Here is a 27069-nt window from a genome sequence, read left to right on the forward strand (position 1 = left end):
ATCCATGCACGCATTGCATTGAGTATTTAACGAGAGACATCTTCCGTGCATCGCCTTTCAACAAGCATCAAACACGCGTCTAAGAGTGGGTTTAGACTAGGGATATATTCATGTGAAGAAATATGATGAGATTTATAGAAATCGCATCAACCGTTTACACTAGCGTGAACTTCTATAATGAATATATTCATATCTTCGGTGAATTTATTCACCTGAAGTAGAACTGCATCCAACTTTAGTGATTTCTCACCAGTGAGAAATTCACAAGCGTTTACATATGCTGAATTTATTCATGTTATATATACCTCGAATAAGTGTATCATATTTATTCTCACTCGTTTACACCTATTTTCACGTGAATAAATCCGGCTGTTACTCACTATTGACAGCTCTGTTCGGGAAAGCACACAAATGGACAGAATAAATGTATGGGGAAATGGGAATGCTTCCAATTATCATCAATTTATACTATATACAGACTATGGGATTGTAATGTGTAGCATATCAAAGAGAAAAAATCCGTTAAAATCCGTTCGCAGCAAAAATAGTTATTAACATTAACTTTATTTCATAAAAACGTGACCTGTTTTCTGATTTGGCACCCTTAATGTACGACGTAGTCCTACGTCAAAAATGACGAAATTTATTAGAAAATTAGAACATAAGAAAAATAAAAGTGCCCTTCTTCAGATCTACGGATCACTTGTGATTATTGTATGAGTCGCTATTCTTATACATTTTTCAGGGTTTACAGAATTTGATGATTTTTAGATAAATGCATTTTATATTTTAAAATATTGTTTTAGTGCATTTGTTTCAAAATGTTTCGATATTTCTGAATGAAAAATTGAACAATTTCTACATTTTATTCTCCGATCAAAATGTTTTATATCTTATAGTTTTTATCTTAGTTTTTTTTGTAGAAACCTCAAAATTACAAAAAAATTATGACCTAAAAACTATAAGACCTAAAAAATGTGAATAATATATATAATTTCATTCTCTGACTAGCAATTGAAAAAATTAGAACAAGCAAAAATTTTAAAAAATATTAAAAAACAGAAACAATAGAAAAATAAGTAATTATGAGAAAAAATAAACAAAAAAGAGAAATGAAACAATTGTAACAAATGAGAAAAATAGGAAAAATTAAATAAAAATTACGAAGCTACAAAAATTATAAAAACGGCAAAAATGACAAAAATAACAAAAATGACAAAGATTAATCACAAAAAATTACAAAAGAAGAGAAAATTGTAAAAATATGAACTTATTTTTTGAAAAATGAATTCAATTTTGAAAAATTAGAACAATTTTTTTTTAATTTGGAAAATACGAAAAAAGAAACAAATAAGAAAAATGAATGGAAACGAAAAATAATTGAAAACAAATTTAAAAAAAAAGCCCTTCTTCAGAAGTATGGATGACTTGTTGGTTATTGTGTGAGCAGCTATCCATATATTTTTTTCAGAATTTAAAGAACAATTTATTTATGTTTTTGAGAAAACTTATTTTAGTTTTAAAAATATTTTTTTAAATGTATTTCTTTGAAAACTTGTTTGATATTTTTTTGAGGAAAACGTAAACAATTTTCCACATTTCATTCTCTGATCAAAACGGTTTATGTTTCATATTTTTTTAGGTTGTATTTTTGTTGATGTGAAAAGTCGAAAGAACCTAAAATTTCAAGAACAAATAACTTGAAAACTATTAGATCCAAAAAATATGGTCAGAGAACGAAATATATAAAGAAAACAATTGGACAAAACTAGAACAAGTAAAAAAGCCAAAAAAAAAACAAAAAATTAGAAAAATAAGAAATTATAAGAAAAAGTAAAAAAAAATTAAAATAAGGAGATTGGAAAAAATCAGAAGAACGTAAAAAATAATAAAACGAAAAAAAACATGAGCAAGATGAGAAAAATGGAAAAAATGGAAAGAAAAGTGATAAAAATGACAAAAAATGACTAAAATTACTAAAAAGACAAACATGATAAAAAATACAAAGAAAAACAAAATAAAATAAAATTTAAAAATTGTATTAATTTGAACTTATTTTTTCTCTATATTATAGTGACTTTCAAAACATTGGCTGGTTCGTAACTTTACTTCCATTTTTGGAAGAAAACTGAGAGTGAGAATTGAACTCGTGATCTTGAGATAGTGATCGTGAGAAGTATGGATGTTCTCACTACGACAGATTGAGTTTAATTTTGAAACAATGTTTTTTTAATTTGGGAAAATGAATGAAAGAAGAAATAAATCAGAAAACAAAGAAAAATTAGAGAATTACAAAAAATTACTGAGACGGCAAAAATGAAAAAAATATAAAAATTAAAAAATCGAAAAAGAAAAACAACAAAAATAACAAAAATGACAAAAGCGAGATTAACAAAAAAAAATAGAAGAATAAAACAACAGAAAAAAATGGACAAAATAAGGATAATGAGAATGTGTAATAGGACGGTGAAGTTTTAAATGTTCTTTTTTTAATATGAAAAGGGGCAAATGAATGAGTCAAACTTGTATCTAGTGAACTGTTCATCCAATCGTCGATTTCGTATATCAATTATGAAGGGAAAAAAACGGTTCTGAATTATTCAAAGCTCAGTGTAAAGTTTTGATTATTTTTTTCTAATATATTTTAAAAAATTCTCTTGAATGTGTTTTTGTCGAACACTGAAGAAATAAATCGTACATCGTTCTATCTTACATTTTTAACAGGACCGCTTTGCACAGGGCGAGGCAGGTAAACTGACTGGTTTAGAAAATGTCAGTTTAGCATTCTTTTCGCAACGAATGATTTTTCCAGTAATAAACATGTAACCAAATTTGGTGAGTAGTGTTCTTGGGATTCTTTTGATTCTTGTGATTCAGTGCATGGAACAGTGGATCAGGAAGGGACTCAAGACATAACGCAAATCCGATCCCATCCTTGTGAATTTGCTGTGAGTCCATTGGAGTTATGTTGCTAATGACTTTCGCGATTACATTCGCTCCTGTTGTTCAAAGATACCCACTCCTCTGATCCGCTCCTTTCGCTCTATCAAGCTGAACAAAGAAGGGCACAATCTAGTACCACTACCACCCCCACCCACAACCCACTTCTCATCTCGAGGGGGTATTACGTAATATGTTTGTGTTCATTTACACCACCTGTCTGCTGCCATCCGGAGAGGAGGTTTTTTTCGTCACTTGTATCCTTCTGTCCTTTTCTCGTTTACTCCTCTGAAGCTGTACGGGGCGCGCTACCTTTATGTATCATTCATGTATAGCAAAAACCCGGGGCTAACAACTGCTGCTGCTACTGAATTGTGTATACCTACTTGAAAACGCGCTGGCGAAATCAAAACTTTTCCCGGAAGAGTATCATCACCCACCATGAATTCCTCCGAATCGCTTCGGCGCGCTTTGTGAGCAGCTTCCCTCCTTTGCGCGAAGTGGCGGAGTGCTGCACAGAGCGGTGGGAAGGGGGGGGGGCACACTAGGATTTGGGAAGGTCGACACTTTTCTAATTATAAATTCATTTTCCATTAGACACTCTAGGCAGCAACAGTCGTGTCGGAGACGACTTGTTGTGGAAAGTTCCAGAATCATACACACACACACACACACACATTTTATATACGCGTTGTTAATAACGTGAGGTGGGTGATTGTTGTTCGAGAGGTACTTTTTCCACCCGTTGGTCTGACCTTTCTGTGTCTCTGTTGGTTCCAATCGATATTCGGGGTTCGGCTGTTCTTTTTTTCATTGTTTTTTTGCGTTGGATATCTCATCCAATAAATATCTGAACACAGCTATACATACCTGGAAGGAGAAAGCGTAGAAAAGCATAAATTAGTATCAGCAGGTTTAATGAAAAAAGAGAGAAAGAGAGAGTATGGGGCAAAGAGTCCTCTAATTTCCCACCGGAGTCAACAAAAAAAAGGATTAATTTAAGTTTGGTGACCTACTTCATATCCAATTTTGGGGGTGAACCGAAACCGTCATAGTCACGCGTCCGCGGCGTAAGTTGTATTATTTTTCCCAACTACGAAACTGGGTGGGCGGTGAGATAGCGGTGAATCCCGTGTGGACACCCTTCGAACCCAATTGCACACCGAAATAAGGGAAAATTATCAACAACGGAAAAAAACACCCACAAAGCTTTCGCCTTTGTTTTTTGCATTCGAGCAAAATTGTAGCAAAATTTGCGATCCACCCTCCTGGTCGGTATGCTGGTTGCTGAAAATACATCAGTCGGTAAGGAGCGGGCGGGGGACAGAGTGACGGGGTGATGTACGGCAGTGGCATAATAAAAAAAATAAAATGAAAATCGATTTTTCTTTCCCTCACACAAACATACGACGCTCGAGAGCTATTTCACTCTCTTCCGATGTCTCGAAAGTCGAGTCTCCAGTGGAGCGTTTAAGAAAAAAAAAGGCAAACAAATTGCGTTTTCATCTTATTAGTGTAGGATTTTTCATTGACTCCGTAATTGGATAGATTTTCATTCGGTTGGAAAATTCGGTAGCGGATTTTTGCACATTATTCTCGTACGAAGAATCAGAACTTTAACATTTGAATGAGTAAACGGATGATCTGCATAGACAAGCATAAAGATCAAGTATAACATTAAACTGAATCCATAAATTCAGAAACCTGAATTCGGAACAAGAACACAGGAGTTCGAAGACTGTAAAAAATACAACCTGGAAAACATTTAAAAAAAAGGAAAAATGAAAACAGTTAATATTTGATAACAGTGAAAAATAATATAAAAAGGGAACAAAACATATAAATTAAAAAGAATATAATACATACGTATCCGTGAAGTAAGTGCACGTTTCAAATCGATAATTGATAGTTTTATGAATAAATGAATATACAAGTAAGAGAAAACTGAATGTTTATGGCTTCAGGAGCAAAAAGAAGTGTGTTTACTTAAACATGCCAAAAGGAAATTGAACTGAAAATTATAAATTAAGAAATATTGAACAAGTAAATGAATGATTCATAAATTGAAAACTAAGCAATAAAGTATGAAGATGGTACCACGTAAACAATATCTCAACGTTAACGAAAAAAACACAACATTTTGGTATTTTAGTCGGGGTTTCCTTTTTACGCATCTTCTCCTCCACTGACAATATAATCCATAAAAGGATATCGTCCGAATGGCAAGTGCAAGGGTATACGCGTATCAGCGCAAGTAGTAACCAAACGCTGGGTTACAATTATAAATTCGATGAACCGTTAGTTTGTAGTTCTTCACTTCTCTCCATATCGTATCTATCTATTGATATTTGTTATCGATTTCTCTTTCTTAAGTTGTATTCGCAATCCATTACAACCATTTGCTTTCGACATTTTGGTTTTTAATGTGTTTTCTGTTTCTTTTTCCATATTGAACAGACATTCATTCAAATTTTCCTCCCCTTTTTTTGTGGCTTTTTTACTATTTTCAGTTCAATTGTTTATTTCATGTGGGGGATTTTCATCATCGTTTCAACTTCTATGTTTTGCTTATTTGTTTAAAAATTTCAGTTTTCTAGCTTTTCACTTCACGTCTTATTGTGCCGTTGAAAACTTCAGTTATTGACAATTTCTCCTTTCATTTTTCTGGAATTCATAATTTCAATCCTTTTTTCGACTATTACTTTTTAATTTTTTCTCTTTGTTCATGTTACCAAATATTCATGAGTTTCAGTGGATTTTTAGTTAATGTTTCAAGTTCTATGCTTCTGCTCTTTTATACAAATTATTAACTATATAGTTCTTCATTTCTCTCCTGATCGTATCTATCTCTTGAGTTTATCGATATATTTTTAATCTCTTTTTTGAAATCCATTACAATAATTTGCTTTTGACATTTTTATTTTTCATATTGAAAATGTCTTCTGTTTCATTGAACCCATTGAACAGACATTCATCCATATTCTTCTTACCTCTTTATTGCGCCTTTTTAATTTTTAATTTTTGCCTTCCAACTTTTTTCATTTCAATCGTGCATTTCTCTTGTTTATCGCTGCAGCTTCTATGCCAATGTTTTGCTTATTTGTTTCAAGTTATTCAACTTTTTAGTTTTCCATTTCTCTTCTTGTTGGGAACTTGAGTTAATTTTTTTAAATTTTTTTATTTCCCTGGAAACCACATTTTCAACTATTTTTTTGACTACGGCTTGTGACATTTTGGTTTATTATTTCATTTAATTGTTTATGTTGAACAGACATTCGTTCCTATGTAGTGTTTCAAGTTGATTGAAGTGATCATTTTTTAGCTTTTTTATTTTTATCGTTTCATCTTCTACGTAAATAAATGTTTCGATTCTTTTTTCAGCCCTTCAGTTTCTTATTCTTCCTTTTCTCTCCTTTATCTTTTGAATTATTTCCAATTTATCTCATTTTTGGAACAAACATTGCCAACCTATTTTTCGACGTTCGTTGACGTTCTGTTTCGATGTTTATTTTAAACAGACGTCCCGTCAAATATTTCTTTCCTCTCTATTGTTTCTATTAGAGTTAATTTGCTTCCAGATATGTATTTTCAATTGTTAACTTAAGTGTCTGATCTTGAAATTTCGAATTTTTAGTCGCCCTCTGTTTATTAACCGGCATCCATTTAAATTCTTCTTCACCCCTTGTTGTTTCTATTTAAAATATTCAGCAATTTTTCAGTTCAATTGTATACTTCGTTTCGGGGTGTTTTTACTCAATATTTTAGATTATATGCAAATGTTTAGCTTTTTTTTCGTAATTGTTAACTTAATAGTTTTCCACTTCTGTTTTTTATATCTATATTTGTTTTTGCTTTAAACTTATATTTCTGACATATTGTTCCACAAACTGCGTTGATATTGTCCGTGTTTTTTAATCTTCGGGGGGTGTTTTTGTGTCTTTGTTCATGTTGAGCAACTATTTATTTTAAATCCTCTACTGAATGTTTGTGTATATTGAAGAGACAAATACATATATGCTATTGTTTTATTTCAGTTCATTTGCAGTCGCATTTTCTTCCTTTTTCTTGAACAAATTGTCTGTCAATCAAATTATGTTTCTGTTGTCGTTTTAAATACTACATACAATTCTGCTTCGTGTTGTTTCGTAGTTTTGATATTTTGTAGATATGTTAAAGTATCATTTGAATTGATTTACTTATTATGCCTTTTTTAATTTTATTCTCCATATTAGTTTATATTAGTTGGAAATGTTGAAATAAATTAGTTATACTAGTTGGAATTGTTAAAATAAATCAACAAAATTATAGATAACAACAAAAATTTAGAAAGAAGTTGAATATGTATTGTAAATATACATCCATTCCATGCCGAACCCATATAGTAGATATAAAAAATATTAGATCTGCATTTTTTTAAATTTTTTCTCAGGGTGACCATTTCGATTATAAGGTGGTTCGAAGAATCAGTTCTCCCTTTTTTTTTTTTCCAAAAATGCCTTTTTTCAAATTTTTTTTCAAATTTTCAAAAACTTTTCAACTACCTGACCGATTCAGATGATCGACATATCAATTTAAAGCCAATCACCTGGTCTTTCAAAAATACTACACTTGTAAAAAAATAAATTTAGTTTTTCGTTATTATTGATTGTTTTTTGTTTTTTATAGTTTATATGGTCTCGTGACCCCCACCGTTCAGTGTATAACCACCGTGAAAACCTTTATTGCGCCCTAAAACCTCTATATCTCTATATACCTAATTTGGTTTCGTTTACTTGATTAATTCTCGAGTAATGGAGAAATTTGTGTTTCATTTGTATGGCAGCCCCACCTAAGAGAGGGGGGAGGAGTATCCAACCACCGTAAAAACATTTATTGGATCCTAAAACCTTCACATGCCAAATTTGATTCGTTTGCTTGATTGATTCTCGAGTAATGCAGAAATTTGTGTTTCATTTGTATAACAGCCCCCCCATAGCGAGGGGGGGCATTTGTTTGATTAACTCTCGAGTAATGCAGAAATTTGTGTTTCATTTGTATGGCGGAGAGGGGGGAGGGGTCTCAAACTATCATGAAAACCTTCCCCGGCTCCAAAAACCCCTACATACCAATTTTCATGTCGATTGGTTCAGTAGTTTCCGAGTCCATAAGAATCAGACAGACAGACAGACAGACAGACAGACAGACAGACAGACAGACAGACAGACAAAGAAGAGCTGAAAAAGGCCAAGAACGATCTGAGTAACGCGAAAGGAGGTGAAAGCAGTGAATGGCGTACTGTCGATAACCAGACAGAAAAACGCAAAAAACAGAAGGAGAAGAAGAAAAAAGTTGAGCAGGAAAAGAAGAAACTCGGACCTCGAGTGGAGCGAATCAAGGGCGATGCTTTGATCGTTGAAGTGTCAGCAGGAGTATCGTATGCAGCTATCCTTCGGAAAGTGAGAGACGATCCGGAGTTGCAGACACTGGGCGAGAACGTCGTGAAAACTAGGCGCACGCAGAAAGGCGAGATGCTCTTCGAGCTTAAAAAAGATTCAGCGGTTAAGAGCTCTGCTTTCAAACAACTCATTGAGAAGTCACTAGGGGAGGAGGCGAAGGTGAGAGCTCTCTCTCAGGAATCAACCATCGAGTGCCGGTATCTGGACGAGATCACGACTGTTGAGGAATTGAGAACTGCGTTACAGTCACAATGTGACCTTGGCGATGTGCCAATGACAATCCGGCTGAGAAAGGCATACGGTGGGACACAAACGGCCTCGATACGGCTCTCGAAACAAGCTGCGAATAAACTGGTGGAGAAGGGTAAAATAAAAGTGGGGTGGTCCGTGTGCCCGATGAAAGCTACCCCTCGTATGGCCAAGCAAATGGAGAGATGCTTTCAATGCATGGGCTTCGGTCACCAGGCGAAAAACTGCGGTGGTCCTGACAGATCGAAATTGTGCAGGAAGTGCGGGACGGAAGGTCACGTTGCTAGAGACTGCACAAAGCAACCGAGGTGCATGTTGTGCAAGGAGGAGGACGGAAACGACCACGTCACAGGTAGCTTCAAATGTCCGGCGTACAAAAAGGCGATTGCGGGTTCGCAGTAATGGAGGTTACCCAGCTCAACCTGAATCATTGCGACATAGCACAGCAATTGTTGTGGCAGTCAACAACTGAAACTAAATGCGACGTTGCAATGATCGCAGAACCGTACCGAGTTCCTCGCGATAACGGAAAATGGGTGGTGGATAAAGCAGGGATGGCTGCAATACTAGTGATGGGAAGGTACCCCATCCAAGAAGTGGTGGAAAGCTCACAGGAAGGTTTCGTGATCGTCAAAATCAACGGAATCTTCATGTGTAGTTGCTATGCACCCCCAAGATGGTCAGCGGAACAGTTTCACGAGATGTTGGACGTACTCATGGATAAGGTCTGCGGCCGCAAACCAGTCATCATCGGAGGAGACTTCAACGCCTGGGCTGAGGAGTGGGGAAGGAGATGCACCAACGCCAGGGGGTACAGCCTACTAGAAGCCTTCGCAAAACTAGACGTCACACTTCTGAACGAAGGCACTAGCAGCACCTTTCGAAGGGACGGCCGCGAATCCATCATCGATGTAACTTTCTGCAGTCCATCACTGGCGGCTAATACGAAGTGGAGAGTGTCGGAGGGATACACACACAGCGACCACCAGGCAATCCTGTATAGTGTCGGCCAACGGAATCCCGCAGCGGTACGGAATACAAAAACCTTTGAGCGGAAGTGGAGGACAAAGGTTTTTGACAAGGAGCTTTTCGTCGAAGCACTACGCATAGACAGCAGAACTCTTAATCTGAGCGCCGACGGGCTGACAGGAACATTGGTGAGGGCATGCGATACAGCGATGCCGAGAAGACTGAACCCGACGAATGAACGACGTCCAGCCTACTGGTGGAACGAGACACTCAGCATCCTCCGCGCTAACTGTCTACGAGCCAGAAGAAGAGTCCAGAGGGCACGAGCCGATGTAGAGAGAGAGGAGCACCGCGCGTCTTTCCGAGCGACCAGAGCCGCCTTGAAACGAGAGATACGTAGGAGCAAATCGAACTGCTATAGGGAGCTGTGTCGAGACGTCGACGCAAATCCTTGGGGTGAAGCTTATCGAATCGTGATGGCGAAATTCCGTAGTTCAACGACTCCCATGGAATTATGTCCGGAAAAACTCGAGGTCATTGTGAATGGACTCTTTCCGCAGCACGACCCACCGACGTGGCCACCCACACTGTACGGTGAGGACGAAGCAGAGAACGCACAAGTCACCAACGAAGAACTCATCGCGGTGGCAAAAGGTCTAAAGTTGAAAAAAGCACCCGGCCCCGACGGAATCCCCAATGTGGCCCTGAAATCGGCGATCCTTGCTTTCCCCGACATGTTCAGGGTGGTGCTGCAGAAATGCCTGGATGACGGTCTCTTCCCTGCGGAATGGAAGATACAAAAGTTGGTGCTGCTCCCGAAACCAGGAAAGCCACCTGGAGATCCAGCGTCGTATAGGCCTATTTGTTTGTTGGATACTTTGGGAAAGCTCTTGGAAAGGGTTATTCTCAACAGACTGGTGAAATGCACGGAGGATGACCACGGATTGTCGAAAATGCAGTTCGGGTTCCGGAAAGGAAAGTCGACAGTGGACGCTATTCGGACAGTTATCGAGAAAGCTCAGGTCTCGCTTAAACAAAAACGAAGAGGCGACCGTTACTGCGCGGTGATTTTGATTGACGTGAAGAACGCCTTCAATAGTGCCAGCTGGGAGGCCATCGCCGAGGCGCTACACAGATTGAAGGTCCCTGGTTACCTGTACAGGATACTGAGGAGTTATTTCCAGAATCGGATCCTGGTATACAACACAGACAGGGGACAGATAGTGAAGAATATCTCGGCGGGAGTTCCACAAGGTTCCATCCTAGGTCCCACGCTTTGGAACACGATGTACGACGGTGTTCTAAGGCTGAAGCTACCCAGACGTGTGGAGATCGTGGGCTTCGCGGACGACATCGTAACAACGGTAATCGGCGAGACGCTTCAGGAGGTGGAAATGTTGGCGACTGAGGCTGTAGCCATGATCGGTAGTTGGATGGACAGCGTAAAGCTCCAGATGGCACATCACAAAACCGAGGTGCTGTTAGTGAGCAATCGTAAGGCAGTGCTGCGGGCAGAGGTATCGGTCGGAGGACATACCATCGTTTCGAAGCGGGCGGTGAAGTACCTCGGAGTCATGATCGACGACCGGCTGAACTTCAACCAGCACGTCGACTATGCATGTGGGAAGGCGTCAAAGGCCATCAACGTGGTGGCGAGGATCATGCCAAATAGCTTTGGCCCAAGCAGCAGCAAGAGGCGTCTCTTGGCAAGTGTATCTTCGTCGATACTGAGGTATGGTGGCCCTGCCTGGTTGGCGGCTCTGGAAACCCACCGAAATCGGAGGAAGCTGAACAGCACATTCCGACTCATGGCCATGCGAGTCGTAAGTGCTTATAGGACCATTTCGACAGAAGCTGTGTGTGTAATCGCCGGAATGATTCCCATCTGCATCACTCTGGTGGAAGATAGCGAGTGCTACAAGCGACGGGAAAGCAGAGGTATCCGGAAATTGATGAGGGCGGAGTCGTTGGACAAATGGCAGTATGAATGGGATACGGCAGAAAATGGTAGATGGACGTACAGGCTGATACCGGTACTTTCGACCTGGTTGAACAGGAAACACGGTGAAGTTAACTTTTACTTGACGCAGTTTCTGTCTGGGCATGGCTGTTTCAGGCAATATCTACACCGGTTCGGGCACGCAGTTTCACCCCTCTGTCCGGAGTGTGGAGATATGGAGGAAACACCGGAGCACGTCGTTTTTGTCTGTCCCAGGTTCACCGAAAGGCGCGAGGGGCTGCCTGCACTTCATGTCGGGAATATTGTGGAGGAGATGTGTCGCGACGAGATGATCTGGAATGCCGTGAGCAGTGCAATCACACAAATCATGTCGGAGCTGCAGCGAAGGTGGAGGGCTGACCAAAGTACTGACAACGTCCGACGGTGAAAGGTGAACAACGGCGACGGCTGTTGCAAGAGATGGTACCTCACGAGAGTAGCTGTGACGGGGTGCGCGTTGTGTTGGAGGGCACCACCTAATCGGCTCTCCGCTGGGAAGAGAAATCCTGCGAGGGTGACTGTGACGGGGCGCGCGTCAAGTTGGAGGGCGCTTCCTAATCGGTGCACGTCTCGACAGGTAAACGGATACTGCCGCGGAGAACAGCAAAAGGCCTGCCTGACAACGCCTGATCGTGGCCTGGATGGAGGAACACCGGGAACAATTCGAAGGAACGAGTATCAAGGATGAAGCCACGATCAAAATGGTGAATACCCCACGAGAGTAGCTGTGACGGAGTGCGCGTCAGGTTGGAGGGCACTGCCTAATCGGCGCTCCGTTGGGAAGAGAAATCCTGCGAGGGTGACTGTGACGGGGCGCGTGTCAAGTTGGAGGGCGCTTCCTAATCGGTTCACGTCTCGACAGGTGAGAAACCCCGCGAGGGTGGCTGTGACGGGTTGCGCGTCAAGTTGGAGGGCAATTCCTAATCGGTTCACGTCTCGACGGGTAAATTCAAAATGCCTGCGAAGAGGACATCAGCGCAGTGGAATTAATAACGAATGGAAAGAAAAAAATATTGAGAAAAAGGGAAGGACAACGCTAGTTAGCGTTGAAAACTCGAGAAGTGCATGAGCACAGCCGCCCCCTGAAGTAGTCGCCTAGATGTGGTCCCAGGGGGAATAAGGCAACGAGTAGAGGGCTTGGTTTTTGTGGGTGCGATCCCCACTCGACGTCTGGGTTAACCCTTCCCAGGTAAGGCTGGTAGAGCGTTCCTCACCTCTTTAAAAAAAAAAAAAAAAACAGACAGACAGACAGACAGACAGACAGACAGACAGACAGACAGACAGAAATCCATTTATATATATATAGATTAGGGTGGACGAAAATTTTTTTTTCACTTTTTTCCAAAAATGACTTTATTTCAAAAATTCATGACTTTTGAACTACTGAATCGATTTAGATGATAATTGAAGCAAATAAGCTAACCTTTCAAAAAAAAATTGAACTTGCAAAACAATGGATTTGTCGTAATTATTGATTGTAGTCGTTTTTTATTGTTTTCATGGCATGGCATTGGCTCTATTTTTTTAATGTTTTTTTTCAAGAAAGCTGAAATTTTTTTACATAACATATCTATATATCTCTATTTTTTTCCGTTTTTGAGATATATTTTTCAAAATAACCGGTGGTCCAAAGAATAATTTTCCCATTTTATCCCAAAATGACGTATTTCGAAAACTCATAATTTTTGAACTACTGAGCCGATTCAGATGAACAACATATCAAATTGAAGCCAATGAGGTAAACTTCTTTGAAAAAATGTCATTCTAGTCACATAGCCCTGTGCGACCAGAATCCAATTTTCCCGCAAGTGTGATATTTGTTCAAACAAGCTCATTGGACTTTTTAAGAAAGTCATTTTTGGGAAAAAGTGGAAAAAGTTGGTTTTTCGGACCACCCTAAAATGGAAATGGTTAGCCGAACGAAAAAATTTCAAAAATACGGATCAAATATTTTGCAACAATGAACAAAACTACCACTTTTCATAGAAATCTGAGAACCACTATATCTGTTTGGCATGAAATGGCTGTATTGTAATTTTTGCTGTATTTGTTTTGTAAGCCTGAGACTATTACACAGTTTTATTTTGCTATTACTAAATACCATCCAATTGTTCTTAGACACACTCTATATAATTATGATTTTTTTTTATGTTTATTCTATACAGGATATAGCGTGACGAACGCTGGTAACATATACACGAATGGAACATTCATCCATTGCATTCAATTTCTACCAAAATAGAGAATTCAACGGAAACTGTTAAAGGGAATCGATATGTAGATGAAAATGGAAACTAGAATGAAAGATTCAAAACACAAAAAAATGGGCAATACCGATAAAATGGTAGACTGAATGAAATTATGGATAACAACAAGAAAAAGGAAATGAGATGAACCAGTAGTTTTTAAAAGTGAAAGCAAAATGAATAATGAAGAAAATAGAAGCGAAAAAGTACATGGAGGAAACTAGAGAAGTCATTGAAAATGTTAAATAGATAAAATGAATGTAAGAAAAGAAATGTTGACAGGACTTTTATGAAAGAAAAAAGGGAAATTACAAGTAAAACGAAGTAACAGAATCGAAAATAACAAGGGAGAAATCAAACTTAGAACAGAAAATATAAATGCTAAATTTTCGTGAAAATTACGTTTTTCCATCATAACCGAAACCTCATTACGATTTCACAATCATCTGGCTGTGGCTCATCATGTCCGCTTTCGCTTTTATTACGTTTATTTCATTATTTTGATTTGAGTCTCAAAATCCGAGACTCATCAGGAAATTTAAATATTACGTTTGCTTGTTATCCCCAACAATGTTTCATAAATAGAAATAATAAACAAACCTGTGGGCTTTGCAAAGCTTTTTTTTTTCTGTCAAACAGCGACTGAATCTCGATCGATGTCTTGTTTCTTTTCTGGATAGGCAGAAGCAAAAGATCATGACGTTCCAATGGGACCCTTTATAAGCACTAGTTATGGTTATCGGAAATAATAGCTTCAGCATTTTAAAAGCCCTACATTTTGTTCTTTTTAGCACTATATCCGCCTTATATGAGCACGTAGAGCATAGCAGGCATTTGCTCAATATTCTGTATGCGGATAAAGGGTGTGGCACAACAAATTGCATCACGGAAAAAACGCTGTAGAAATTTTATTTTTAGGAATTATATCTTCAGCTTTCGCTTATAATCAGATAAGAGTGTATAGATCACGTTGGCCATGCTTCACTTTCAATTTTTCGTAAATTTGGAAAAATGTCGTCGAACGAAAAAGAGCGTCGTGAATTAATCCTGTGCACTCATTTCGAGAATCCGGAGTTGTCACATTGGGACATCGGTAAGATGCTGGGAATCGTCCAATCCACGGTCAGCAGAGTACTAAAACGATACTTCGAGAACCTAACCATCGACCGGAAGGTGAAGAACGGCAAAAATGGATGCTCCGTCAGTGAAAAAGATCACAAGCGCGTAGTTAAGCAGTTTAGACGTGATCCGAGAAGTTCGGTCCGGGATGTCGCCAATAAGCTGAATTTGTCAAGTTCATTCGTCCAGCGGACCAAGCAGCGGGAGGGCCTGCGTACATACAAGGTGCAGAAGGCTCCTAACCGCGACGAAAGGCAAAACATGGTGGGGAAGACGCGAGCCCGGAAGCTGTACACCGAAATGCTGACGAAGCCGCATTGCCTGGTAATGGACGACGAAACCTACGTCAAAGCGGACTTTCGTCAGCTGCCGGGCCTGTTGTTCTTCTCCGCAGAGGACAAATTCAGCGTTCCGGAGGAGATTCGCAAGCAGAAACTATCCAAGTTTGCCAAAAAGTACATGGTGTGGCAAGCGATCTGCTCGTGCGGAAAGCGGAGCGCCCCCTTCGTGATGACCGGCACGGTAAACGGGCAGGTTTACCTTAAGGAGTGCCTGCAGAAGCGCTTACTACCACTATTGAAGCAGCACGAGGGCCCGACCATCTTCTGGCCGGATCTCGCTTCGTGCCACTATTCAAAGGACGTGTTGGAGTGGTACGAAGCCAACGGGGTCACCTTCGTACCAAAGGAAATGAACCCGCCGAACGCGCCGGAACTTCGCCCAATAGAGAAATATTGGGCGATTATGAAGCAGGCCCTCCGGAAGAACCCAAAAGTTGTCAAATCGGAGGCGGACATCAAGAGAAAATGGATTTCTGTTCAAAAAAAACTACAACCTGACGTTGTACAGAACCTTATGGACGGGGTAAAGAGGAAGGTGCGAGCATACGGGCTTGGGCTCGAAGTATGAATAAAAAGAAAATGCCAAAAGTTGTTTAATAGTTTTTATTTTACTGTCTAAAATTTTCAAAAGGATCGGTCTACTGGGCGAATTTCTACAGCGTTTTTTCCGTAATGCAATTTGATGTGACACACCTTTTAGTATAGTGTTAATTCAGGGATACTGCTTTGAGCTTACAGATTACTTGGGGGTCATTCTTCTGGACATAATTATAGAAATACATTCGGGGCAAATAAAATTCATCTCAGCCAAGGAATCGTCCGTTTTGTACGACGAATGGCCGCCTGTGTACCTGGTGACTTTGAGTGTTGCACAGTTCCACGGACGGAAAAATAAACCCCCGAAAAAAAAAGGTTGGTGAGATTTTCCACCTATCCAAAGTGACGACGGGTGGTGGATTGAGTGCGGTTGGTACGGGTTTGAGTTCACCGCACAAGTACATAGACATAAGTGGAGCAGTGATGCAGCAGTAGCAGCAAGCAGCGAGTGAGGAAGAAAGCAGTGTGTGAGTTAGTGTTCCCCCCTCCCCCTGGCCCACCACTCGTCGAGCTACCAAGCACTTGCCATGCCAGGAAGACTACTCGAAAGTGTAATTGTGCGATACCCCGGCGAGCGTTGTTAAAGTTGGATCGGCGCGCTGCCCGTCCCCGGAGTCAATCCCGGAAGCAGCGAACCGCCGCCATTGCCGCGCGCGTCAAATGCTACTCAAGTATATTTCGGTGGGAAAGCGGCCACAGACCGCCCGGGAGTAGAGGGACTGGGTTGGTTTGGTTGAGGCGCGGCGATTTTCTGTTTGGCAAAATTGTACATAAATACTGCTCTGGGTGGACGGATTCCGGGTGCGGACCGGTGAAAGTGCGTACACATCAGGCAGAACTCCAAAACTCGGCAGCGGCCAGAAGCCGTCGTCATCATCGTCGTCGACGTCGTCGCCGTTGTCGTCCTCTCGAATGCGAACGAAAATGTGTAACGGTTTTATGTATATTTCATCTGCAGCATCCACACAAAAGGCTACAAAACGGCAGGAGAGAACACAGATGTGTGTTTTGTTATATATGGTACATGGCAGAAGGCAACGCAAGGATTCCATCTCCATTCTCCTGTCGCTCGATAGGAGGGAGTGGAAGAGGGGAAAGGGAATGTTGTACATGTGAAAATTTTCATCATTTCCATTTCCTCACCCAACCGGGCAGAGCAAAAACTGTTCCGAGAAAATCGCAATATTGATTTTAATCATCTATAGAGTTGCCTCTACCGATTGCGTTGCGTTGGAGGAATAGGACGCCATTGCTGGTGTCTGTTTCCGAGGACTTTCTCCTGGCTGCGCCCGGTAGCCCGGAAAATTGTGGGCCCAATGTTCGAAATGTTTGCAGGGAACACACACCTCGGGGACACACGGCAAAGAAGCGAGCGAAGGGCAGCCTTTCTAGAATGAAAATTTCATCATCAGTTGTATATACACAAATGCTTTATTTATAAATCCCTCTCTTGCTGCTGACCAACACTAATCTGGTCGAATGGTGGGTGGTCGGGGGGCGATGCGGGGCAAGGAGGGCTGCCTGCTTCTGTACATACAACATCCGAAAATGAATTTTCGGTTCAAAGAAATCCGTCCGTGGCTCGGGATTTGTACATCTCGTCAGTTGGATGTTATTCGAGAAATTGCATCTGCACACCAATAACCGAAACCGACTAAATCTGACGCCACGTCAAGTGTTCCACTTGCCTCATTTTGTAAATCAATACTCTTCTCTCGCTTCGGCGGCGTTCGATTCTGTTGCCGAACTTTGTTGCACCGCGAAACAAAGGTTCGATAGGCGCACTCAATTCAAAACCGTGTCGATACACACACATACACTATTTACTAACACAACACTCTTCTAATCAGTCACTGCTCATTTGTGCGCCACGAAAGACGTCAATGGCACACGAGGAGGGATCGGAATAGTTCACCGTCGCAGGGGGTGGTGCCGATGGCAGCCCGTCTCGGTTTCTGAGACGACCACGACGACGACGACGGCGAGCGGAAGAAACTGGATCGACTTCTCCACGAGCGGCATTCCACACGAGCGACGCGAATTATGTCAGATTTACACCGACACCCACAAGCTGGAAAGCCTACCGCCAACTGAACACGACCGAATGAATGACTACTCGGGGTGCGGTGGGAATCTTGCATTAAATATAACCCCAAAGCGCCTAGCTTTGGTTCGAAGGTGAGATCCGAAGAGCTGTTTGTGCTAAACGGTATACACAATATCAAAATTATACTGTCAAAATGCCGGTGGTAATACGATTGAACCGAAACTCACTTCATGAAATAATACCTGGAACGAAGAATTGATTCCGAATTCGGAAACCCAGCATCTGGAATTGAAAGGTCTTTTACGATCAGGAGTTCTGAGTTGGAACTTTATGAACATAGCCACATCCCAAATCCGGATTTTCCAATTCGTAGAGCCCAAATGGAATTATGTTCCCTGAATTTCAGTTTTACCCACTTCAACTCTGGTAAAGGTATTCCAATGAATTTGGAATCAGAATACTAGTAAAAATCCATCCTTAGGCAAATACACTCCGTTTCGTAACCATAGAACCACTCAATATTTTTTAGGCTTATCGAGATGCCAAAGCGATCGATCGAAATGACAAAACTGTGTACAATGACCTTCTACGTTTATGAAACTAGCTTTATAACCTACATTGTTTCAAAGAGAACCAAGAAAACCAAGTGCCGGTGTTTAATAACTATAGAGCTAGATGTTACTCCTTCTTTGACATTATTATTTCTTTACGAAATCAACGTCGATTCGCATGAGTTACAACAAATTTATAATGCGTAGCTCACATTTGCTCTCAATCAACTCAAATAATTTATTCGAATTCTTTTCAAGCAAGCTGCGGAATGTTTAAATGAGTACCTATGCTATTCGCGTTGAAAACACCCGATTGAACAAAAATTTCTGAATTATTTGCGCATGACCAAAACATTTAAGGATATAAAGCTAGCCTTATAGATGAAAATCTTCTATGAATTCAACAAAATTCCTGGGATTAAAAAATACTAGAAATCGAATTTCTCAACAAAAAACCTTGAAGAGCTGGAATTGTGATTCTACTCTTCCATATTTATTGGTTCACATTTCTTTGTCAAAACCATAGATATTCCATTATAAGCGCGAGAAACCGGTTTTCTCAAAACGATTCTAATCCGCAACAATGCGCACAAGAAATATTGTCAACAATTAACAATTAAAAACAATTAACTAATGATCGAGCATCACCTAAACACAGTCTCCGAACACGATAGTCAATAGAAAACATTTTTGATCTCGAATGAAAAAAAATGTTAACTCCTAGCCTTCGGAAAGACTGCTCGCTAGCTAGAGTGAGCATAAAACGGGAATCGTAAACCACATCTCTGCATACTCTTTTGACTCGCCCCGTGCAATTATTGTATAAGGACGAAGCATGCAAGAAATCTGAGCTCGGAGTCTGAACGGGAATTTGGGAATCTTCAAAATCGTGGATTCGGAGTGTTTGTTTTATGCGATTAAGAGCTATTTTCAAATTCCCAAAAAAATCTAATTTGAATACCCTCGATTTTCAATTCTAGTTAAAGTTGAAATGCAAATTCCATGATACTGAATTTCGCAGGAGAACAAAAATCAATGATCCACAATTCAAAATATGCTCATATAGTTTAGAATTTCATAAAATGAAAAGAGGATTGGATAGAAGAAGCAGCGAAAAACGAGACATTAGTGTGGAATTTGAAAGATAAATGAGCATAAAAAGACAAAAAAATTGAAAAAAGGGAAATTTCAATCCAAACGTAAATTATACAAAAAAAGTACAATAATAAATAAGAACAATATAATAAATATAATAAGAATAAAAAGAGATAATCATAGGAGGAGATCGAAATGAAACATGATAATGAATAGGAAAAAAATCGAGGGGTTGTATCCGAGACACGACCGCTTAGGGCATAGGACTACGCAATCTTTTTTTTGAAATTTGTTGGTTTATCATTTCGGATATTGTTTGCGAATACATCGAAAATTCATAAATAACTCTTTAGTAAAAAGTTCTGGGACCCTGAAAAGGTTTAATGGCTTGCGTGGTTTTGTGGAATCATTTCAAGGAGCACAATTCTTTTTTGCTTTTGCGAGAACAATACACTAATTGGTCATATGTATATTTATTTATATCAATGCACGCATTGCACTGAGTATTTAACGAGAAGCATCCTCTGTGCATCGCCATTCATCAAGCATCAAACACGCGTCTAAGAGCTGCACACAGTTGCAGCAATAAACTTCAAGTGAAATATTCGCTAGCGTTCACAGCTCGAGGAGAAACATAAAACACAAAACGAACAAAATAAGCGACCTTTGTTGTTTCGGGCACAGAATGATTCTAAGAATTTTCCTCAGAGGAGATGCAATACTTATACGCTAGCGACAGCTTACTTACTTCGCAAATATTCTCTTTTCGCTATCCCCCTTCGTTGTTTCTATTCTTCTTCTTCTTTTCATTTATTTACGGAGACTTTAAATCAAACGATTCATTCATAAGTTGCTCATTATTGACAGCTCTGTTCGGGAAAGCACACAAATGGACGAAACAAATGTATGGGGTAATGGGAATGCTTCCAATTATCATCAATTTAAACCATATACAGATTATGAGATTGTAATGTATAGTATATCAAACAAATCTTAGAAAGTTTCTGATTCGATTGGTATGCAAATCGTTAAAATCCGTTCGCAGCAAAAATAGTTATTAACGTTTACTTTATTTCATAAAAACGTGACCTGTTTTCTGATTTGGCACCCTTAAAGTAAGACGTAGTCCTACGTCAAAAGATGAAGGAAATAAGACAAAATTGAAAATAGATAAAATTTGGAACACAACAGAAAGATCTGTATAAAAGTTTAAATTAATGAGAAAGAAATGGTTTTAGAAGAAATGGAAACGGGGGAAAAATAAGAAGCATAAAAAATAAAGAACAAGAAATGGAAAAACTTTTTTTTTCTGAATTCACAATGATAAAAATTTAGAAAAACATATAAATATAGGAACTAAAATAGATAGCAAAGGAACTAAAAATGAAATGATAAATTATAAAATATAAGAATACTGGAAAAGAACGAATCGAGCACTTGAATAAGAACTAAAATGAGAAAATAAAAAGCACAAATAAACAAATAAGAAATGAGTAAAGAGCCTAGAAATATAAATAAAAATAGAAAAATGAGAGATATGAGAAATCCACCCAGAAACAAAAATAACGAACGTGAATTCAGAATGATTTGCGAGACCACATAAAAACTTTGGAATTTTTCAGAACGCGGAAACAGAAACTCTGGAATCTTCTAAACTGTAAATCCGGTGTGTCAATCTTTTGCGATTAAGAGCTGTTCTCCGAATTCTACTCGTATCCCCAGACTTTCGGATTTAAAACCAGAATATCACTCATAATTAAAACTGTTTAGTTACAAATTCCATGGTACTGAGTTGGGAAGCGAACAAAAAATTAAGAACCAGCAATTCAAAAAAAATATTTAATTTATTTATTCAAATTATTTAGAATCTCAAAAACGATTGAGACCTCGAATGAGAATAGAACGATCATGAAAACCGAAGATGAGAAAATGAACTGATGACTGATATAAAGGATTTTTTCGCATTGTACTGTATTCAACGAATTATAAAAATAGAAGCAACAATTAAGAATTGTAATGTTCAATGATAAATGAGAACATAAATGAAAATAAATCAAGAATGAAAATAGAAACAATAAGGAGCGAAACAATACGAGAAATGTAAATTGAAAACATTGAATAGAAAAATCAGATTAAGAACTGAATGGAAGATTGGCTACCAAAAATAGTTTTTTGAACGTAATAGTTTAAATGAAAAAGAAGAATGAAATTAGAGATAACATCAAAAATTGAGAAGAAAAAAGATGAAACAGTACAGTTTTGGAGTGGAAAAAAATTACAATTACAATATCAAAAGATAATAACTTTTGATCTCTAGAAAAACTTCCTACAAAGTTCAATGAGAAAATGTAATGAGATAATGAAATAAAAATAAACAGTATTAAATTTGTTGAAATATTAAAATAGAAACTAGAATTCGGAATTATATTTTACAAGAAAGTGTGAAAACAACTAGGAACCAAGATAAAAAAACGAAGAGAAAAGAAAACAAAAAATGTATGACGAATGTCTGAATGAAATTGAAGAAAATAAAAAAAGATGAGAACAAATAAAAAAATATTAAAACGGAAGCTACAGAGAATTAAATAAGAAGGAATGGAAACTTTAAATTAAAATAAAACAAATGAGATGAGAAAGTCAGATTGTAAACTGAATGAGAAATTGAGAAGTGGAAATGAAAATGGGAACTCAAGAGAAATAATAAAAACAAAAAAAAATATTATAAACAACAACAATTATCAAAGCAATAAAAACGATTATGAAGATTGAAGCATGAGATGAAACAATCCAAGGAGTAGAAAAAATGAATAAAATAAAAACAAAAAAAAAGAAATGAAAATTATAATTGAAAAAATTAGATTGGAGAATAAAACTAAGAATGGAATGAAAGATTGCAGTAATTAAAAAAAATACATGAAAAAGTTGTTGTTAGAAAAACTTTTTTTCAGGTAGAAGTTCAAAGGACTCTTCTTTTATTTTATTTTGTTTATTGTATTCTATCGGAAAATGGTTTCCGATGTATGAATGACTTGTCAGTTTAAAAAAAAAAAGAAAAATAAGTTTTAATTTGAAATATTTTTCTTCAGTGTATTTCTCAATACCCTGTGGTGGCGGCCATTTTGGGTTTACATTTTTTATAAATAACTGTATTCTACTAGTCAAGCCCATTCATTTGATACCCATATTAGCTATTCAATATGGAATTATTATACAAATTATTAAAAATTTCCGAAATTCAAAAATAAAATACTCCGGATAATTGAGTCTAAAATTCCGGATAATCGAATCCCGGATAATCGAGTCCGACCTGTATTTGTTTTATATTCTCGAATAAAATTTGTTGTAAATTTGTAAGGGTTTTTTTGAACTTTAAAAAAAAAACTGGCTCAAAAACGCATAAGATCTAAAATATATTGGTTGGAGAAGGAGAAGCAGGAAAGTATTCAAGTTTTCATTAAAATGTATCGAAAAATAAAAAAAAAAATAAAAAAAATTAAAGCAAAATTCATTTTTCTCAGAAAAATATTTTTTTCAAATTCTAAAAAAAACCGTTCGTTCATACAATAACCAACAAGACATCCAAACATCAGATGATGTGCACTTTTACAGGGAAATTGTTTTTATTTCAATAAAAACTTTTCATGGTTTCTCTGAAAAAATTAAAACTCATCCTAATTTTGTTTGAAGTCAAGATAAGTATCTATATTGACTTCAAACAAAATTTGAGGTATGAATTTCTATTTTTTTCAAATTTTTAATGAAAATTGTAACAATTTTGGACATTTCCTGCCTTGCCCAACATTTTCTAGGTCTTTAAGTTTTTAAGCTTGAAATTTTTGTAAATATTCAGGAAAAAAATCGGTCCTTTCCAAAAAGTAATCTAATTTTGTATTTTGAGATTCCAAGTATAGAAAGCGGCGTAAATGACCAATGTCTTTACACCCACAACATTACACTGCAATCTGAGATTGTGCTTCCAACTCCTAAGACGAGTTGGCACAAAATTCATCTAATGGTTAAACCTGAAAACGAGAAAAAGACAAGATGAATAGAAAAGAATGAAATGGGAATAATCCTCCGAAAATTCGAAAAGCAAAAGATATCATTCAAATATGGATTAGAGTTAAATATGACGAGGTCATTGAACAAATCAAATTTATATAAATGAATCTACTACTTTTAAAATGATCAGAATGATTAGGTGAAATGTGAAATAAGGCCGAGATGAAATTAAGATGATCGATTGAAGTTTGATTGAAATTACAATTTTAAAATTACAATAAAAACGAAAACGGAGAACGATGAAATATCAAAATGAGAAAACAATTAACAGAAAAAATGGAACAAAAAAAATAAAACAGGAAATTGAAAATTGAAACGAGGATAAAAGTTAATAATAAGAAATGAGAAGTTGGAATGTGAGAAAAACGAAAGCTAAAAAAACTGAAAATGAAAATAAAAAAGAAAATTGTAAATAAATGACAATGACAATGAAATTGCAAATTGCAAACATATAAGAAAAAACGGTTATGAACGGAAAATGTTGAGGAGAGCATATATTAAGATGTACAGGTCGGACTCGATTATACAGTCAACTCTCCCTAACTCGATATTCAAAGGGACCATCGAGTTAGGGAGGTATCGAGATACAGAACATTTTTTCCTAATTTTTTTTTATGTCTCAAATTGTCATATATTAGGGTAAGTGTCCCAATTATGGTATGAATTTGAATTTTTGATTCATTCCCTTAAAGTGAAAAAACACCTTTCTCATATAAAAAAAAATATTTTTTCCAGAATCTTTCAGGAGGTGATAGACGGTTATATTTCACAAAAAAAAATCTTCTACGCATATGTTAGAATTTCAACGATGACAGACTTATAGAACTTTTTCTTTGTTTCGGATTCTGTTTCGGACTGACTCTACATTGAAAAGTATGCTACGTAATCCGATTTTGTTGCTTTCATTTGAAAGATGAGAAAATTTAGTACAGAATATAGTAGTGGAACATCTAAATTAGTGGATTGAACATTTTTGAAGTGGAAAATTTAAAAGTTTTTTTTTTATTTGCAATTATTAATTTTATCCTAAAAATTCATACTAAACTTGATTGTTTCTATCAATTAAATTAAAGCTCTCTAACCTCTCTACAATTTGTTCTTTGACGCCCAACTTCTATCTCTCTTAATTTCGCTGCAATATCGATATAAACAATTCCTGATGAAGATTCAATCAAAATCTTCAAAAATCGTGATTTTTAACCCACTGTACTTATAAAAGCCACTTAAATTTCACCTTAATGCTGAAAGGTTAATTTTTTTTCTTGAAATTATTCATATTTGAATTATAAAAAAAAAACTTTTTTTTTCAAACTGTATACAATTGAGTCCTAAATTTTACATAATCGAATCATATATAATCGAGTTTGTATATAATCGAGTCCGACTTGCACGAGGCACTAGGTTAACAAAGAACATATTGATTAAGTATGTCACTCAAACTGAATTGTAACGATCACGCAGGAACTGTTCAATCACAAAGAAATGTTCGAATAGTTTCACAGGAACATTTTCAGTTGATTTCAATATTCCGGACATATTCTTCAGGTTTGATTGAACGTTCAAATTAACATCTCAATAGAACTACTATCTTCAGCGTTTTTCTCAGGTTTTTCAACACTTTCCAGTATATCGGTATCTGGCATCAGATCACAGCAAATCACGTTTTGGTCCTTTTTGCACTAATTATTAAAAGACATTGAGCAATCGAACGGTATTGTACCGTCGACATCAGCAAGTTCACGACGCATTAATTATGCCAGCGGAATATCACTCCCGTCCATGTTGGTTGTGCTTTAAAGTTAGGAATTCCCAGTTTCTGGACAAATTCTCAAGCCATATCCCGAAGAATAGAAGAGGGGTAAATTATTCTGTCTAGCTTGACAAGACAAAAATTCATTGACCGCTCCAGCTTCTCGATTCTGACCAACCTTATATGCTTTTGGTCTAGATACAATTTTCCATTCCGATTCCATTTTTACTTTAGTTTGAGTAGTGTTGATACCGCAATACTGAAATTATTTGCAGCTTCAGACCCCTTCCGTCCATATTTTTCGACCTGCTCGATGATGCTCAAACCTTGCGCAATGGTTAGCGTTTTGATTGTTCGCTTGAAAGGTTCCTCGTGGTTTTCCATACTTGAAAAGAAATTGTTTGATGACACGAACACTCCGTCTTCACTTTCAAGGGCAATTGAAATCTGAGGTAATAACGCACAAAAACATGTACGCGAAAATCAATCGAGTTAGGGAGGTGAAAATCCATGGAAAAATGAATCAAAACACATCGAGTAAGAGAGGCATCGAGTTAGGGAGGTATCGTGTTATGGAGAGAAGAATGCTTGTAAAATCGAAGGAGCCATGAAATCCATCGAGTTAGGGAAAATATCGAGATACAGAACATCGAGTTAGGGAGAGTTGACTGTATATAATCGCAATTTCACTTTCAACGTTAATTTTCGAATCCAATACATAATCGAATCACAAAAAAGCAATTTTTCTATTAATGTTTGACATTCATAAATTAATGAAAAAATTGTTTTCTTGAGATTCGATTATGTATAGAAAAATAATTGAAATAATTGTTGAAAATTGAAAAATAATTGTTGGAAAAAAATGGTCGACTATATATAATCGAGTCCGACCTGTATCTAAATAACAAAAAAAAGAAAGATGATAGTCTAATGATTAAACGCAATATAAAATGAGAATAAGAATGGTCTTGAAAAAATGAATTGTTAACAGCTACGAGAATGAAAACGGCGAATGGCAGAACAAACGGGGATCAGAATGAAAAACGATAAAGAGAAATAAAGATACTAGAACCAAAAATTATAGTTGAAAACACCGAGAAAAGAATGAAAACTAAAAATGCAGAAGACAAATAAAAAATGATAGCAATCATGAGAATAACAATTGGGAAGGAACAAGGATGAAAAATTTGCGAAAGAGAAATTGCATATGGACGAATCGGTACCAGCAGTTTAAAAAACATAAACAAATTGAAACAGTGACAGAAATTACAGAAATGAGAAAAATGCGAGTTAGAATGACATACGAGAATACAAATCAAGATGGAAAAATGAGTATGATTATCAGTCAACAAACTTTAAAAAAGAATGTCAAGAATGTGGTTGAAATGATGAATTGAAAACATCAGGTAGAATGGAAACAACAAATGGAAATAATAATAATGAAATGAAACATAACTACAGTTATAATTAAAAAAGTGGATAGAATGAAGATGGAACGTTTGAAAAACAAATAAGAAAAATGAAAGATGAACGAGAATAACAATTAGTGAGAAAAGGGCAAGAAAGGTTATCAAGAAAAATAGAATGTGAGTGATTATGAGAGAATGTTCTGAGAAATGAGAATGAGAACGTGATGATGGATGTGGTCCAAAACATATATAAATACCAG

At 37.3% G+C, this 27069-nt stretch overlaps 1 protein-coding gene across 5 annotated transcripts in view; it reads right to left on the reverse strand.

Annotated features, from left to right (window-relative positions):
* LOC129762470 (serine/threonine-protein kinase tousled-like 2) overlaps positions 1-27069 on the reverse strand; it is a 358161-nt gene that overhangs the window by 173385 nt on the left and 157707 nt on the right. Inside the window, exon 1 of one of the 5 annotated variants that reach the window (XM_055760743.1) lies at positions 3696-3794. The exons of 3 other annotated variants lie outside the window; for them this stretch is intronic. In XM_055760743.1, coding sequence (XP_055616718.1) covers positions 3696-3779 — 84 coding nt within the window. In that variant the 5' untranslated portion in view covers positions 3780-3794. Of the gene's footprint in view, positions 1-3326; positions 3399-3695; positions 3795-27069 lie in introns of those variants that run through there. One more of the 5 variants, XM_055760745.1, reaches the window with a different exon arrangement.

This window comes from Toxorhynchites rutilus, chromosome 1, assembly GCF_029784135.1.
Source record: "Toxorhynchites rutilus septentrionalis strain SRP chromosome 1, ASM2978413v1, whole genome shotgun sequence".
NCBI lineage: Eukaryota > Metazoa > Arthropoda > Insecta > Diptera > Culicidae > Toxorhynchites > Toxorhynchites rutilus.